Source organism: Acipenser ruthenus, chromosome 2 (assembly GCF_902713425.1).
Source record: "Acipenser ruthenus chromosome 2, fAciRut3.2 maternal haplotype, whole genome shotgun sequence".
In the NCBI taxonomy this organism is placed as follows: domain Eukaryota; kingdom Metazoa; phylum Chordata; class Actinopteri; order Acipenseriformes; family Acipenseridae; genus Acipenser; species Acipenser ruthenus.
In genome coordinates, this window is record NC_081190.1 from 43,206,449 (window position 1) to 43,225,305 (window position 18,857).

Genomic DNA, 18,857 nt, shown 5'->3' on the forward strand with positions numbered 1-18,857 from the left:
CACGAATTTTGAACTTCGATACGATACCAGTTCAGTTTCACAATACTCGATACCTCTTCAATACCACGGCAAAAAAAAAATATTAACACGCAAAATAAGAGAACATTCCTTTAATAAATGTAAACAATCTTGACTCTAGGTCAAACGGTGCAGGTGCAGTAAACGTAATTTGCATATTATCACTTAATTTTTTTTGTGTAGGACTATGATTGACTGGCCCTTTAATAGTTCTGCTTGTTTTTGGTAGTGAAATAAAACTACAAAGTGGATGAATTTGAGATTTTTATTAAGTGATTCATGTGAGTGCTCTGTACATTATTGATTGAGAAAAGTTATATTATTATATTATATATATATATATATATATATATATATATATATATATATATATATATATATATATTTATTTATATTATATTATATTTGTGCTTATAATTGTGACTACAGGGGTTTCAGGTAAGTACCATATTTGGAATAAATCAGCACAAACTGGGGGTTCAGAAAATAAAAAATCCATTGTTTGATTTGATACCTACTAAATTTAGTAAAGAATAGGGCAGCAGTGTGAAGTAGTGATTAGGGCTCTGGACTCTTGACCGGTGGGTTGTGGGTTCAATCCCAGGTGGGGGACACTGCTGCTGTACCCTTGAGCAAGGTACTTTACCTAGATTGCTCCAGTAAAAACCCAACAGTATAAACGGGTAATTGTATGTAAAAATAATGATAACTTGTAACAATTGTAAGTCGCTCTGGATAAGGGCGTTTGCTAAGAAATAAATAAAAATAAACAAAAAACTAATGAATGGCAGGATGAAAATAAAATACGCTTTTTAGAAAAAAAGAACATTTGTTGTCAATAAATATTTTTTTCAGTGCTCTGAGTAGAAAAAAATGTATTTTACAATCAAACTTCAAGGTCTTGGGAACATGTCTAAAATGAAAGAATTACAATTGGAACACCAGAACAAAAGTTACAGCCATTTACATCAAAACTATAGAAAACGCAAGAAATACAAAATAATATATAAAAGAAGAAAATGATCAAAAACAAGGGAAACGCTATCGTTTTTATTTTGTTTGGCAATGTTTTCTTTGCTATCCTGCGCGTCTGCTCCATCCAGTGCTCTCACAGCGTGAAGCAGTCAGGTCAGATTCTCACTGATGTAGATGCCCATATTGGGTATAATTAGAAAGCCACAGTCCGCCCCTTTCCAAGAGTGACAGCCATATGCGCCTATGATATACCGCTCTCGTGTACTACGTCTTAGAAGGCCGAGCCCGGGGGCGACCGCAATAAAGCTAGACAAACCTCAGAGAGAAATCTGTTAAGTGTGTTTGATACATTGACAGATAATTAGAGTCGTTATTTGTAACATTAATGTGAAGGCAGACAAATACTATCTATCACTCCAACGTAGAGCACAACAACGTATATATTAGCGCTAAGTTAGCTAGCTTGCTTTCTAAATTTCACATGTCCTAATCGTTTTCATTGAGGACATGTATTTTTAACTTATATATGTGATGCATTCATTCAATAATCTATGCTGTCGCTACCCTGTCTGAATTAATTGAAGAGGTCAGGGTGCCTGTCCGCCAAATGCTTCGCTAAATTTGAGGTGCTGCCTCCTTTTGTTTGTACCGTCTTAAAGCACCGTTTGCATATGGGCTTGGATGGATCTTTTGCTTTGCCCTGCTCATTCGCTTCATAAATGAAGTACTTCCACACAGCACTCCTACTGTTCTCTTTTTCTAAGAGCGCGGGCCGCTGGGCTTGTGTGCCTTCCAACTTAAACTTTTACTTCTGAATCCTGGCTGTCTCGTTGTCGTTGTTTCCACCTGGAGTGTATGGTGTCCTTGCGCGGACATAAAGGGAAGCTTTTTTTTTTTTAGTACGACTCTTTTACATGAAGGACGCAAACACGCAATTTTCATTGTACAAGTACAGAGTGCTCCGATACTTTCTGTTTTTCGGTATTACCGAATGCATAATTAAGCTCAGAACCGTTTTTGAAATTTGGTATCGCGGTAGTATCAAAGTATCGGTATTTTTGACAACCCTACTACAAGTTGAACCACTGAGTAGACACAGGCTAAAACCATTTCACAAATTTTGTGACATTTCAAACAAATCATTGGCACCTGAACTGATTTAGGGCTGCAGTAGCAAAGGGGTTGAATACTTATACAAATTTTCCGTGGTGCAGGAGTTTTAGTTACTGTTGTTGCCTCTTACACCGACATATTCATGCCATATGGTTTGTAACATAGTATACATAACACAATGTAATTAAAATTATTTTATTTTTAGTCATATATGCGTGATTATAAAACCAGTGATTTGCTTTTGAAATTGACTACATAGGCAGCGATATCTGCTTTAGGATTTCATTTTGATTGCACGGTTGTGGATTTTAGAATTGCAAATCTTTTTGTTAGATATAGCACTGTTAAAAGAAACTATGATTCGTAACTATACAGGATGCATACTATAGTAACATCTGGGTAGGCTACGTATAGAAATCAGTGCCTATATAGTTCTGTGTTGTACACACATTTTGTTGACAGACATGAATATTCATTTTGAGGTATGCCCCAGAATGTATAGCTTTCCCTGTCAGTCTAACATGGCAGGGTCTGTGGAGTATGCTGCTTGACTTGGATTAAAAACCACAGATACTGTAGCATTGAAAAGAAGTGCACACATGAAGAAATCTGAGGTAAAAGTTCAATTAGCAGTTCATATATTTTAAAATCAGTAAAATATAAATGACATATTAAACAAATTAGGATTCCTTACGTCTTTTGGCAAGGTGGGATCAACAGCAGTTTCACTATATCCAATGGCTTTACACAATTTAGCTTTCTCTGCAGGGGTCATCAATTCATCAAATCCTGAAACATGGTTAGAAAGTGCATATTTTAGGAACATAAAAACACTCACAAGACTAGACCCCTTGTCCTGGAAAAACTAAAAATAACACTGCATATACTGTATGCACAGAAAGAGACCTAGAAGGACTTTTGAAAACTATTACTGTACACCTGCTAAACAACTAGTTTTATAGGACATGTAAAGCAATGAAAGCATCCTCTCTCGCATTGATTCCATTTGTTTGTCCGAGATCACTAAGAAACATCACCTCCAGATTTGGTTTCTTTATCCTCCTGCTTCTCTCCTGACCAGCTCCACATCCATCCAAGCCAGCCTCCTGATTCCTCCTCTTCAACTTTCACCCCTGGTCTGTAGATTTTTAAACCTGCCTTTGAAGCCTGTAATCAAGAAAATTGAATATATATTATTTAAAAAACAAAAAAGGCACAAAAGTACACACAATGTTATATTAATGCATAAGTACCTCCATTTCTGCTTGCTGTCGTGCTAGTGTGATATTAAATATATCCAACGTCTTTTCTGGTTCCTAAAAATAGATGTCAGATAAGAATAAAAAAAACCAGCAGTGTCGTTCAACAGTTTTCAGGAAACATTTACTGAGTCAAGACTTTCATTATGGGCTTAGAAGCCTTCTAAATATGTAAACTATACAGGCCATTACACCTCTAAAATGTCTTACATTAGTTAGTTTGCAACTAATTTTGGGGGATTATATATTCAACATAATAACATTATAATAATGCTGCATAATAATGCTGCATAACAACAACAACAACAACAACAACGAGTCAACATATTACAATACATAAACACATATTTACAAACCTGGAGAAGCTTAAGAAGTTCCTCAGAAGGCTTCTTGGTTGTTATCCTCATTTTATATAATTCTTTGTACGTCCTTACTTTTTGTCTGTGCCTTCTAATGTGCTTCCATGACCACATCTCAAGCCTAGGTTTAACATTCACATCAAAAATGCATGTTGTGACATACTTCCACCTGATCAAAAAAAAGTACGCACATGATTATTGTATGCATTCTGACCAAAATATATGAAAAAAGTAGCATCTGATACAATAAAGTTTAAAGAGTAAAAACTACTGAGAAATATGGTTTACCACAGCTTTGCATTTGAGTGAACAGGAACTTCTGGTCTGAACTTTCTGTATGGCAAATTTCGAGACATCATATCTACAGATCCAAGCAGCTCCAAGATGCTGAGGTACTGGAAATAAAACATTACACAAATAATAAAAAACAAGCAATTAATAATTAAAAAGAGAGTATAGTATTACAATACTGTAACAGAATGTTTAGCCCTCTGCATGTTAACAATGAACAAAGATAATTAATTATCAGTGGGATAATGAATTATCCATGTAAAGTCTGAACCAATTTGGCAGATGGATCTCAAGGTTATATCTTAGATAACAGACTTAATCAGGTGTTACAATAGTTAAAAAAATATATATAGGTATGTCATCCATGACACAAACCTCATATGCAGCCTCATCAAAATATACCTATGCCAGCAACACCAGCAATGCTAGACTATGAAGACATTAGAGATATATAGGTTTATAGATTTACATACAAAAAAATGTGCACTTGTACTGTGGCTATTTGTAAAACAATAGCCCAATGTGTCCTGACAGCCTGTCAAATAAATGAATCATTAGTTGCCAATAATAAAACACATAAAAAGGCCTATTACTTTATCTCATAGCTTCACAATTCATATTTTGTTTGTCTGTTTATGTCAACAGTTAAAAAAAATATGTAAATTAATAAATACATCTTACTTGTGGTCTGTTAAGCTCTACGGCGACCTCTTGCAGTTTCACGTCCAAGTCCATTTTTGGGAAAGAGAAGTCAACATCTGAACGAGGGTTCATGCGAAGTTTGGCTTTGGCAGAGATTGGACGAAATACTGAAAAAATAAAAAGATACGAGAAGTGAAGCTTATGTGACTGTAAAAAAAAGGAAATATTATATATATATATATATATATATATATATATATATATATATATATATATATATAGCGGGCGTCGGGGTCCAATACAAATCTGCTATAAATCCAATATAAATCCTCTACACAACCCGCTTTTTCTCATTTTTGGTATAAAAAGCAGTACACCATTTTAATTCATACTGTGGAGGGTAATTGCTTCTCATCAACTAAAGTCTCCAATTAATTTCATGAATCTTCCTCTCCTTTCTCAAATGCCCAAACCACTGCACTGAAAGAATCCATTCCCATTACAAAGGAGGCTTGTTGCTAGGGAGCTGACGTCACTGCCCTGTGACTTTTGCTAGTGCATTGCTTAAAATACCGCTTCAGCAAGTAGATATTTAATTTTCTTTGTGTTATTGTGCAATGCGTGTGTATATAACAACAGTACGATATTAATGCTTTGTTTTTAATTGTTCTGTATATTTTAGTTTGTGATGTGCAATACAAAATAAAACGAACAGTAATTCTAAGTGAAACTGTCTATGTATAGTGCAGCTAAGGCATGCACAGTTAGACTGTAAAATTGGGGAGCCAACTCGATAGGATGCGATATATCCAAATCCGCAGTATAGCGAGCGGCGATATAACGAGGGGTGGGTGTATAGATAGATAGATAGATAGATAGAGATAGATAGATAGATAGATAGATAGATAGATAGATAGATAGATAGATAGAGATAGATAGATAGATAGGGTTTATGTGACATCATAAACTACCAGACCTATCTATTATTTTTATAATACTGAGATACTTTGTTGATTATTAATGAACATTTCTCTATTGTGGGTGTTGTTGAGTGATTGAAAAAATAAGACCTGTGTTTGAATTGAAAGTGGTCTTGAGGAGTCTAATGGGTCAAAGAAAGTTCAAGTATATTTTACTCCAGAGGAATTATGACATTTTGACGTCACTTCTGTGCTATTATGCCTTTTTTTTTTTTTTTAGAATGGCTCAAGATGCAAATATAGCCTTCATCCATGTACTTATTTATTTATTTATTTATTTATTTATTTACAATCAGTGGTTGGGAATTCTGGCCTGTGATTGGTTAAAACCTCATCATAGGAGCAAAAATAGATTGAACTATTGCCCTAGCATCCTTACACCACCGGGCAGTAGTCTCCCTCTGTCATGTGATTGGTTCAGATCACTGTTAGTCCCGCCCCTTTTCAAAGAAACACCTTTCATCTTCACTCCTCACAACAAGAAAAAATGGCTGAATGTGAAAAAAATGCTAAATAACGATTCTGTGACTTAACAGAAAATAAATTACAAAAAACATACTACAAAACAAAGATGCTCCAAACACTAAAATGGTGATTAAAACGTCACTGTCAGTGTTTTCTGATTTTCTGAAATTCAAACAAATTCAGCTCGACGATGTAAACAAATATGACGGCCGGGATATAAACTGGGTTATGCAGCAGTTACAACCCAGACGGAGAGCTGTACAACAAAAAACGTTGATAACTATGCAGTATGAGTTTCAAAAACATTTTCTGTTATTTATTTATGTTATTTATTTATTTACTTCTGCTGTATCAGCTATATTTAAACAAAATATATAAAAGTCATATTTACTATCCCAACCTTGTCTCACTTATTTTCTTGACCGATTCATATATTAAATATGTATTGCAGACTCAGCTCATAGTGGAAAATTTATTGCCCCTCTGTAACAATAGTCTTCCCTCGGGGCAATCATTTTACGCTATAGCCCTCCTCTCCAGTCCTGTATGTATATATATATATATATATATAAAATAAATACAAATCAGCAAAATCCCCAGCTTCATACTTACTGAAATCATAACCCTCTGGAATTAAGTTGTGCATTGCAACACCATTCTTCAGATTGCCCTAAACATTAGAAATTAAAATAAAAATGAGTTCAATGTTACAGTATCTGCAGAATATGACTGGAAGGATTTCAAATTATAACAGTCATACAATTGATTTCCACCCCACTTCATATCACTTCAAAATGCCTGCATCAACTGTACTGTATTTTGACATTCTGTATACACCATACACAACATCCCTGTGGTCACATGACCACCCAGCTTGACTCGGGGAGATCAGAAGTGTGTGTTCAGTGTTTTTTTTTTACCATTTCGTATTAAAATGAAAAAGTCTAGGAAACAAAGATTTAAACAGAGCCACGAAGGCTAAAATAATTGCTGTATCTGACAAAGGAGAGAAAAAACAAACAAACAAACTCTCGCTTACAAATTTTCTTTGCACCTGTCAATGATCTCAAAGATTCTTAAAAAGAGGAGTGCCTGTCACAACTCTGAAGTGGCTTCTACAACTAAAAGCATGTGTACAGGAAAGTATAAGGACTTAGAAGAGAACTTAAGTTGGGTTAAATCTGTACATGGTCATCTGTTTTCTTACGTTATTGATGAACTGATAATGTCAACTGTGCTTATTGTCACAATTTATGCTCTTTATGAATAATTTGAGTCCCTTTGAAGTGACATTAGGCGAGTCTGACTGTAGGATTTAAGGACATTACATATGCTCAGTACAGCAAACTTTATAGTAAATACAGTGGCTATACAGCAAATAACCCAATAGCTAACTAAGCATCACCCTAATGGGAGTTTGTATGTATTTGCAAACCCGCCGCAGCACCTAATACTGCAAATATCTTATTAACTATTTAAGCCAACACTTCAACTTCAAATTCTGCGTTATGAAAACTCCTAAGTCTCAAATTGATTTGCAGGCTAAGATGGGCGCCATTATGGGGTTGTGTGACTTTTTGATTTCTGGATGCCAAAGACCCAATGCTTCGAGATACTAGCTTCATACTCAGTGCACACATGTATTCAGTGGTTCCTTAGGTCAAGTCCTATCTTGGGTGTCATACAGGAAATACGTATCCTTTAAAAAAATGTAAATAAAATAGAAAAAGTCCTGCCACAGTCTCAAGCCTCATATCTCAGAAACTATTTGAGGTAGTGACTTCGGATTTTTTGTCATATAAACTATGCATGCTTAATGTGTTGGCAATCATGAGACTGACATCTGACATACTATGGCTGCCATATTGAGGGCAAGCTGCATAGAGAGTACACAGAGTTACTCTTTTATCTACTATTTACAGAGGCGATTCGATGAATCATTGTTGGCAGAAATACTGGTGCCTGATTCTAGTGAATCAGAATGTTTACTCAGTTTGTATAATATAGGTGTTTTTTTAAATAAATGTTCAGTTCTAAACCATGTGTTTGTTTTTTAACAAAAGGAACAGAATTCATAAAAATCACTCAGGTGAAAGAATGTCTTGTATTTTGCCCATATTTCAAACATTCAACAAAACTTTCAGGAAACTGACATGGGGTCTTTATAGTTGGTATGCAGTTTGGTACACAGTATTCTATGATTATTTTTTTGGGCACCGACAGACAACCGCTACCTTTTCATGTAAAAGTAATTAATGTATATTATGTAATTGATTGCTTACCAGGGCTTCCTTAGAGCTGTCATTCGAATAGAGTTTTGAGTTTACATTCCAATAAGCAAATAGATTATCCAGCTGCACAAGCTGAAAAATAAGAAAAGTTATAAAGTATTTTAAAACCAATAATGAAGCCTAAAATGTTCTAACCCCCACAGCATCCCCCCAAAAAGAAGTTTACGCTGGATGCATCAGCTCACATTTTGTTTAAAATATACAATTAAACATAACTACTATACCTTAAAGAACAACTTGCTAGTTTCATCTGGAAGACATGGATTCCAATGTTGATCTGCAGTCTGCAAAGTAGACATACAATTCGAATCAGAACTAAAAAGAACAAAGCACCCCTGGATAATATAGCCGGGGCCAGACACTGGCTTTATATGCTCAAAAACAAAAACCAGTATAAAGCAACTGCATTGTAAATAATTGGGCAATATGGAAATACAGTACCTGAAGACTGAGATTTTGAAGCGACACACCAAATGACAACGGGCTTTTAGGATTAGTGATCTAAATAAATAAATAAAACGTCATTGATTATTGAGCTATCATTATGACAAAACTCTGAAGTTATGCAACCCTATACGTATTTAGCTACAATACATAAAAGTGAATACTTACATCATCTTCATATCGAATGTGGATATTCGAAATTTTAACCTGCAGGTTTTTAATGACCTGAGTGACTAACTTTTCAACAAAGGTGTCTTGTTTTTCTTTAGGTTTTTCTGTGTATAAAAAGAAAGGGTTCCTGTTAAAGTACAATCAAATCTGCAATCAACAGAGGCTGTCTAAAACCTCTTTCCAATTTCACACACAGCAGAAGGAGACAGAGCTGCAAGACTGGGACATAACTTTCTAGTTATTCACATTCACAGGGTTCATGACTCAATTACTGCCTCAACTGGGGAGTCAGATGAGGTACAAGGGGCACTGAAGAGAGAGTTAACAATTGCTATTCAACACTTCTTAGACTTGGTCTAAAACATTTTGATGCACCTCGCAATAAAAATGAAAGAGCTGTGGACATTCACCCTGTTGAACAATCTGGCGTTTGCATCATGTCTGATATTTTAAAGAGCGTTGCCAGTACCATGTGCTAATTTAAAATTGAATAAAGATCCCGTTCCTGAAAAATCTTAAAATGTTTTTTAATCTAGGTGTACACAACATTGCATCGACTAAAACAGGTACTGTATTACACAGAAAGGTGGAATGCAGACACAGAACATACACAGTAACTTAACCAAATAGCTTTTTTTTTTTGCTTTTTTTTAAAACAACCAAATTCACATTGTAAGCCAAAACGTGTTCCTGACAACCAAATATATATATATTTTTTAAAACACCAACATTAACACACAGAACGCTTATACTAATGCCTATTTTACTTTGAAACCTAGAGCCATAAATCTTTGAATGAGCTGTGCCCAACCCTTTACCTCTTTCTTCAGCTTTCAACTTGGTTTCTTCAATCCTCTGTAGTTTGCTTTGCCTGGCTTCTTGTAGTTGCTTTTCTTCCTTTTCTGCATCATACTTTATACCTTAATAACACAAAAAAACAAAATAAAAATACCAAACAGCAGCATTCTTTTCGTTAAGTTCTAGTAACAAAATACTTCCCTGCCATTCGATCTCAAATGTGTAGTTTCGAGAGGAACGTGATGTAACATGATCACAAATCTGTATTTTCTTTTTAAACCATGAAATCTGGTACTAGTTAAAATAAAGTTGTCAGTTTGCTTGCCTTCTGTTAAAGGACGTTGGTTAAACTTGAACTTCCTGGGTCACTTCACTTAAGAGGTGCCACTGGGATCAAGCATCTTAATGGCAGCAACGTATGTCAGTCATTAGGGGATGCATTATGTTGGTTACTGACAAAAAACAAGGCCTGAAGGGGTGGGTACAATTTCACTCTCCGGGTAGAAAGTGCAACACTAACTGAAAGCAAGACCTGCAAACAGAGATTAATTTAACCTAGTGTAGTTCCAGATATACATGTTTGCTAAAATAGATTTTTTTTTCAAAACTACACATTTGAGCACTAAATGCACTATATAGCCTATATAGGGATGAACATTTATTGAAATATATTGTTAGCTGCAATCACTAAGGATGAACAACAAACCAGGGGAAGTAATGCACAATAAGTATTTTTTAACAATACCACAAAACAGTAATTATAGAGCTCTTGTAATTTATACTAAACTATATTTTAAAGATATTAGAACATTTGGAAAACATGGTTAACCATTACAGGTATGTTTTAAAATGAAAACAGTATGTGTGGTTTGTGGGGATGTAGTCTATGCATTTCAAATACTGAAGCAAATGTAATTTCTTCTTACTGGCAGTGGGAACAATGAGAAGGTACACTCCGGATAAAGTAGCTTCTACAGACTGACTGTACAGATTTTTCCATGGGATCTTCAATTCAAGCTTTTCTAAAAAGAAATAAATAAATAAAAATTAAAAAGACAAAGCAAACCAGAGGTGTTATCAATGCCAAGAAACAAATCAGTAAATGAGACCTGAACTACATTCAGAGCATGCAGCAAACGTTCATGCACAAGCCAGAAGTTCCGGTATGCGAATAAAGCACAGAAAAATAACCCAGCAGTACTGTACTATTAAATCGCACAATCTAAATAAAAATACTACTGTGTTTTAAAACATACGCAAACACTTCTGTGTTTTTGAGAATGACCTAAATATAAGCTAAATATAGCAAAAGCCTGTTTAGATCTCGCTTTGTATTATATCAGATATGTGACTTTGTGATAGATATTGTTTTGCTTTGTGAGTCGGTAAGGAAATATTCAATTGAAGTATAATTTATTACAAATTAAGCACTTTTTTTTTTTTTACATCACATTCAATTTTAAAGATGTATACTTATGTTCATTTGGGTTTTGCAGGCTACACCGATAGATTACTGGCTGCACTGTACTATTTCCGTTAGTCTAGTTCAGTGGTCCTCAAAATGGTGTCCAGGAAGCCAGGCCATCGTGCCCGCGGCAGCTGTTCTTAATTTATGGGTCGTGAACACATTTCTGGCGGGTTTCAGCATGGGAAAATAAATAAAGCTTTAAACACGTTTTCCAACAAAACCGTCACAGCAGTCTGTTGACAGTGCTGCCTGCTTGTGCTGTGCTTATGCTGTGCTTATGTTGTGCTGTACGATCAACCAATTGAATATCTGCATTTTCTCTGCGGTAGCCCACTCATAAGTGTTTCAGTTGCAGATACTGACAGTAAGTTTAACCAATAGAAGAGTCAAATATCTGCCAAGTTTTAAGCAGTTGTCCAATCATAAGCAAGCAGGGGCCGTTCACGGTATTCTTCATGAAAATTGAAGGTGAGTGGGTAGCCAATGAGAAAGTGAAAGATTTGACAGCTGTCCAATCATTCATGAGCACAGGCAGGGTGTTATTGACAAACAATTTAATTGTATATATTTAATTATATATATATATATATATTATATATATATATATATATATATATATATATATATATATATATATATATATATATATATATATATATATATATATAATCACCAGACAAGGGAAACACCATAGTAGATTTAGTTACAAATCCACTTTCTCTGAATAATTGTACTGGAGATGAGCGATCTTTAAAACAGAGTTGCCAAACAGAAACAAAGCAATACGCTATCTATCCTCTTTTATTTTAGTTTTTCATGGTTATATGTGTAAACATGCTATTTTAAAATATTTGTATTGCGTATTTTATATACGCACAATTACTGCCTGAGAATTGGCCTATCAGAGTGAGCCTAGAATAACTCCCACTAAAAATATATAACGTTATACTCTCTGTGATTTGAATTTGTATGTTTTTAATATATATATATATACACACTGCATATATCGTGAGAAGGCAGTGTTTAAGATAAGAACCTATGCAATAATCAGTGTGCCCACAAACAGCCATGTAAGGTTGGTGGTATTTGATGACCACTGGTCTAATTACTTGATGCTGTACTTTATACAGGGTTCATACAGGCCATGGAAAAAAAAAAATTCAAGGACTTTCAAAAGGACCAAAATTTAAAAAGGTCATCTGTGACAGAGAGCTAAGGAATTCAAGCTGTAAATCTCCCTCCCAAACAGAAAGGGCGCCATGTAAGGTTGGTGGTATACTTCATCCTAGATGGACAGCCTCGACGGTAGGTGTAAACCGGAAGGTGATCATATTAGGGGGAGCACGTAGCTGCACGTACATGGAAGGACTGCCTTGCAATCAGCTATAGGGCAGAGAGCGATTGGAAAAATCAATCATGGCGATGGGTTGATTGCAGGGAGTAATTTTATGGTACAAAGGGGAAGCAGCTACGTCAGTATGGCCCCTTACGCTGAAACGTGATTTCGCAGCCGGAGCGTGCGTTTTGTTGTTTTGATTTTGCTTGTCTATTGCAGAGGAGGAGTAAAGAGATTGGGCGCTGCAGCTATTGAGCCAGCACTTTCCCCAGATCACTACCCCACTGCACAGCACTACACAGACACTCGCACCAGTTTCCCCGGGATCCTAAGGAGCACAATTTCGTACATGGAGGATTGTGGCAGTGGACTGTTTTTCTTTTGGGACTGAAACACAGTGTATTTTATTCCCCTATACCTTCATTGGTATAGGGGTGATTCCATGATTTTCTGTTTGTTTAAATAAAAACAAATGTTCTTGGTATCCGAGGCATAGCTAACATCATTTGAAAGGCAAACGACAGCAGCCCAATGGTCTCAGGAGTGGTGGTCTACCCAGCTGGGCCCTAATCTGATCGGGGAAGTCCAGGTAGCCTACCATGCCTTAACCCATGAGAACGCCATGGATTATGACCTGGTGAAAAAGGCCATTCTTCAGCGACTGGATATCACGGAGGAGACGCACCGCTGCCGGTTCCGTGAGTACCAACACCCGGCATGAGTCAGACCCTGAGTAATGGCCCAGCAGTTGGTGGATGAGGTGACCTGATGGTTCTGCCCGTACGGCTGAAGAGGTGGACGAGCTGGTCACCATTGAGCAGTTTGTGCAGGTGCTGGGGCCGGAGGCATGCAAATGGGTCAGCCGATACCGCCCCACCACGCTGGATGCCGCGGTCAGGTTGGCCGAGGGGTACAAAGATGCCATGACCTCACCGCTGACCAGAGGTCGACCGCACCTGGGGCAGAGCAGGGGTCCCCTCCCCGCTGCCCATTTGGCAGCAGGACAATCAAGCTCCAAGGGCGCCCTGTACACAACAATATGTAGAACAAAAGTTACATAATAAACTAACCACGAGACGTGAGATAAAAAAATTGTTGTGAAACCAATTAATAAACTGAGGATCAAAGTAGCTATTAACAAAAATGTTACTTTGGATTCACCACTGTTTTTTAAGGGGGGGGGGGGGGGGGAATCAAGAACTTAGGACTTTTCTTAAAAAAAAAAAAAATTGTTTTCCAAGTTTTCCAGCACTTCAGGATTTCAAGGACCTGTGAACCCTGCATCCCACCACTCAGACATTACATTCTCTTAACACACTACCCCATGCATTATTCTTTACATCAGGGGTCTCCAACTCTGGTCTTGGAGAGCCCCAAATCCTCAGTTTTTATAGGCGTCTATGTCATCCTTGGCTAAAGATCTGGAACACCTGTTAATCTTGTCTAATTAAGCCAATAATTGGTAGCTCTCCAGACCAGGGTTGGAGACCCCGGCTTTATATAATCTGCTGTTCAACTGAGAAACCAACAAAACTTGTAAGTGCATTTTTAAATGTGAACATTGTTTCAATGATTACATCTAAATAAAATATGTATGTATGTAGGTATGTATGTACATACAATATGTATGTACATACAATATGTATGTTCCACTGTGCAACAAATAGAATTTACATAAATATTAGGTTTACACATGTTACCAATGAAACACCTCCACTGTTCTCCTTATAAAGCTATGCATGTCTGAGCAACTCCATTCCAGGTGCACAGCATAGCAGGATACTGGTTGCTGGCTGGTTTGTTGGCATTACAGGTGATAGCAATCAATTAATTCCTCCAGTGATTTCCTGCTTCAGGTCATACACCTCCCCTTCTATTTTAAACCTGAACACAGTGCACCACGCTCTCTATTCTCATGGAGTATACTTTTATATAATACACTTTTTTACGGAAAAATTTACGGAAAAATAAAATTAGGTTGAAAGCTAAATTAAACAGCTTGATTCAGAGAATTACTTTACTTAGATCCTGCTCTGCGTGTGAATATAACATATCCACACTAAATAAAATTGAAATGCGTTTTGGGATAGGTGATATTTCAGTTTACATAGGCTATTTGATGAAAAACTGCCTTCTTTCTACCTCAGCAATGTAGTGCATAAATACTCTTACTTGTTTGTCAATCCTAGATTTAGCCTGGTCTGTTCATCAACCCTATATTATTAAAAATAATTTAAATAATTACATTTTCTATTGTCACACTTTCTGACTGAGGATCTGCTAAGTATTAACTTACTATGTTTTTTCAAGCTTTAAAACAAGTCAGTTCAAGATACAATTGATTCCAGTAAACTCACCAAAAATACCAAATAAGAGTTTACTTTATTTAACGTGGTTGCATTATAGTTTACTAGCAATCATTTTAATCCCTTTTTTGGAGTTTGAAGCACGCAAATATTGTTTTTTGGGGGGTTTTTTTCAGGGTTCTCTCCAGGAATTCTGTACAGCCGGGCGGCAGAACATTATAGCCTGGAGCACTTCTAACGGAAAAATAAACTTGCCTTACCTTAAATATATAATGCGACAAATAATTTTATAATGTGTTGTCTTTCGTTGACTATTTCTGGTAGCTCTTTTTTATGTTCTACATTTTCTTTATTATTACTGTTTTTTTTATTATGGTAAATTACCGTGCTTATTTATGCGCTCTACGATTTGACTGGGGAAAGATAACTTAGGTTTATTGGAGTTCACCCAAAAAAAAAAAAAAAAAATGGTAACTTTTCGCTTCCTTTTTAGCTTAATTATTGAGTTTATTGCTTCTTTAAATTGTTTTCTTTATGTTGAGTTTTTAGGGCATTTTGTTAATGCACGTCTACTTTTGTTTTTCGCTGTTCTACATTTTTTGAATGCAACTGTTCATTTTAATCATTTTTGACACAACAGTACTCACACACGTTTGCCCACCATCACAACTGTTGCATGAAACCAGAGTGCAACAATCCAGCAGCTCTGCACTTCAGCATTTGTATATCATCTTCGTGTTCACCTGATATCCCATCACGCCTTTCTTCTTAAAGACGTACAGGCCCAGATATTCGAATCGATGCGCAATCCCCTCGCAAAATTTGTGCCTCACAAAGATTAATGCTTTTGCACAAAAATTGATATTTCCCAACACGACACAAAACAGTTGCGCGAAGTTGGAAAATAGCAGTTTTTTTGCTCAATTCGGAAATGTGTTTATGCCTCGTAAAAACCACCTGCGCATTCAATACCAATATAGCAGAAATGCACAAAAGCTACGCGTGAATGCGCAGAATTGGAACACTACACGACAACGTAAACATTCTGCGAAAAACGTGGTACCAGGTGAATTTAAAACCTAAACGTACACAGACTGAGCAGCAATAAATAACAGTGAAACACTTCAAAGAGGCCTACCATTATTTACACAATAGGTTTACAAAAAGCGAAAACACTCACCCATATGACAGATTAAAAGACCAAACTTCCAAAGAAATCCTTTGTTCATTCCTCCGAGCAGCAGAACAAAACTCAAAATAAAAAGGTTTGGTGTGAAAAATGCTTAACGTGGCTTGATGTGCTTACCGGTAAATTTAATTAAAATCTTCAAAAAAAAAAAAAAAAACTTTAAAATTGTAAGTCTGTATTGTAACCTTTAAAAGTTGCTCTTCGGGGAAGATGTATTTTGTTTTAGCGTTTTACTAAAATGACTCTTCCGAGACAATACTGTTCCAAACACCTATTTATTTTGTTGTTGTGTTACAGGTTTTATGCAAATACCGTACATAAAAAATAAAAAATAAATCCAAAACCCAGCTACTTCTCTCTCTAGCAAGGGATTCTGGTCACACTTGGTCACACTTTAAAACTGCCAGACTCAAAAACATTTTTTTAAAGTAAATATCCTGAGGGAAATAACGTAAAACAAACAGCTATGTACTTTAAATGAATGCTCTGTAAATAAGAATGTATGGAATTTTAATTATCCGGGATAAAAACAGAAATACAGAAAATGCCAAATATACAAAACCATATGAAATACAGTTTATGCTACTGTACAGTCATTCTCGTTTAGCACAAATACTGTCAAGACACTGGCATATTTTTATCTGTACTATCTATTATTATTATTATTATTATTACTTTCCTCATATTAAAAAATAAAACATAAAAAAATGAGTCAAGAATCAACTGCAGTATAGTCAAATTGTTCTTGCAGTTTAATAGTAGATTTAAATTTAACAGAATCACTTTTAAAAAGTTCTAATTTGAGTAAATAATGAGCAATATGTTAAACATTTGCACTCAATTGTAATATACTGTGTATATATTTATGTCTCATGTTCATAATATAGGCTACTGTATACACACACTGCATATATTGAGCATTATACATGTTTCACAAATAGATGGTAACTAGTATGTTTTTGCAATTAGAAAACTTTGCATACAAACACAAAGCTGGTCTCATTACTGGATTGCTGTAGTGTATGATAAAAGTCAAGGCAAGGTCGTTATAATAGTAAAAAACATTAGTGGAGGCTTTGAGTAAATTGTTGATGCTCACAATGCATCAGAGTAGAAAAATGCAACATGTCTAAGACTTTTGCACAGCAGTGTATATGTACAGTATGTGTATTTATATGTATATATGTGTATGTGTATGTATATATATATATATATATAGCTCTGGAAAAAATTAAGAGACCACTGCAAAATTATCAGTTTCTCTGGTTTTACTGTTTATAGGTATGTGTTTGGGTAAAATGAACATTTTTGTTTTATTCTATAAACTACTGACAACATTTCTCCCAAATTCCAAATAAAAATATTGTCATTTAGAGCATTTATTTGCAGAAAATGACAACTGGTCAAAATAACAAAAAAGATGCAGTGTTGTCAGACCTCGAATAATGCAAAGAAAATAAGTTCATATTCATTTTTAAACAACACAATACTAATGTTTTAACTTAGGAAGAGTTCAGAAATCAATATTTGGTGGAATAACCCTGATTTTCAAGCACAGCTTTCATGCGTCTTGGCATGCTCTCCACCAGTCTTTCACATTGATGTTGGGTGACTTTATGCCACTCCTGGCGCAAAAATTCAAGCAGCTCGGCTTTGTTTAATGGCTTGTGACCATCCATCTTCCTCTTGATCACATTCCAGAGGTTTTCTATGGGGTTCAGGTCTGGAGATTGGGCTGGCCATGACAGGGTCTTGATCTGGTGGTCCTCCATCCACACCTTGAATGGCATGGAGCATTGTCCTGCTGGAAAAACCAATCCTCAGAGTTGGGGAACATTGTCAGAGCAGAAGGAAGCAAGTTTTCTTCCAGGACAACCTTGTACTTGGCTTGATTCATGCCAAAGCTGCCCGATTCCAGCCTTGCTAAAGCACCCCCAGATCATCACCGATCCTCCACCACATTTCACAGTGGGTGCGAGACACTGTGGCTTGTAGGCCTCTCCAGGTCTCCGTCTAACCATTAGATGACCAGGTGTTGGGCAAAGCTGAAAATTGGACTCATCTGGGGGTGCTTCAGCAAGGCTGGAATCGGGCAGATTTGTCTTTGTGAAGGACGCATGAATCAAGCCAAGTACAAGGTTGTCCTGGAAGAAAACTTGCTTCCTTCTGCTCTGACAATGTTCCCCAACTCTGAGGATTGGTTTTTCCAGCAGGACAATGCTCCATGCCACACAGCCAGGTCAATCAAGGTGTGGATGGAGGACCACCAGATCAAGACCCTGTCATGGACAGCCCAATCTCCAGACCTGAACCCCATTGAAAACCTCTGGAATGTGATCAAGAGGAAGATGGATGGTCACAAGCCATCAAACAAAGCCGAGCTGCTTGAATTTTTGTATATATATATATATATAATTTATTTAAACTTTCTTTTTCTATTCTTTTACTGTATTTAACTTTTTCCTTTTCTTTCCCTATATTAGTATTTACTGTTACGATTTTTACATTTTATTCATAGAATATATTTTGTCTTTGTTATTGTCATTGTTTATTATGCAGCCACTCATCCTTTTTTCAACACTGCTTTTTTCCTTGTATTTGAATTGTAGTGATTCAAAATGGGTTCCTTTTGTTAAAGTTCTGATGCAACCTTTGAATGTAAACATCAATCTCTCTTTCCTACTTTCACCTGAAGAAGAGACCTTTGAGGTCTTGAAAGCTTGTGATTAATTATTGTTTAGGTAGTCCAGTA

The 18,857-nt window shown here is 36.1% G+C and overlaps 1 protein-coding gene across 2 annotated transcripts in view; it reads right to left on the reverse strand.

The window, feature by feature from the left end:
- LOC117409447 (intermembrane lipid transfer protein VPS13A-like) overlaps window positions 1-18,857 on the reverse strand; it is a 144,028-nt gene that overhangs the window by 113,410 nt on the left and 11,761 nt on the right. For both annotated transcript variants that reach the window (XR_009308152.1, XM_034905427.2), the window contains exons 4-16: window positions 10,733-10,828; window positions 9,827-9,928; window positions 9,006-9,112; window positions 8,835-8,894; window positions 8,618-8,677; window positions 8,385-8,465; window positions 6,715-6,772; window positions 4,697-4,824; window positions 4,013-4,119; window positions 3,722-3,893; window positions 3,360-3,422; window positions 3,144-3,273; window positions 2,801-2,895 (exon numbers count right to left, since the gene is read on the reverse strand). Coding sequence is in view for 1 of the 2 variants with exons in the window: in XM_034905427.2 (XP_034761318.2) it covers window positions 2,801-2,895; window positions 3,144-3,273; window positions 3,360-3,422; window positions 3,722-3,893; window positions 4,013-4,119; window positions 4,697-4,824; window positions 6,715-6,772; window positions 8,385-8,465; window positions 8,618-8,677; window positions 8,835-8,894; window positions 9,006-9,112; window positions 9,827-9,928; window positions 10,733-10,828 (1,259 nt within the window). In the remaining variant the exon portion in view is untranslated. The remainder of the gene's footprint in view (window positions 1-2,800; window positions 2,896-3,143; window positions 3,274-3,359; window positions 3,423-3,721; window positions 3,894-4,012; window positions 4,120-4,696; window positions 4,825-6,714; window positions 6,773-8,384; window positions 8,466-8,617; window positions 8,678-8,834; window positions 8,895-9,005; window positions 9,113-9,826; window positions 9,929-10,732; window positions 10,829-18,857) is intronic.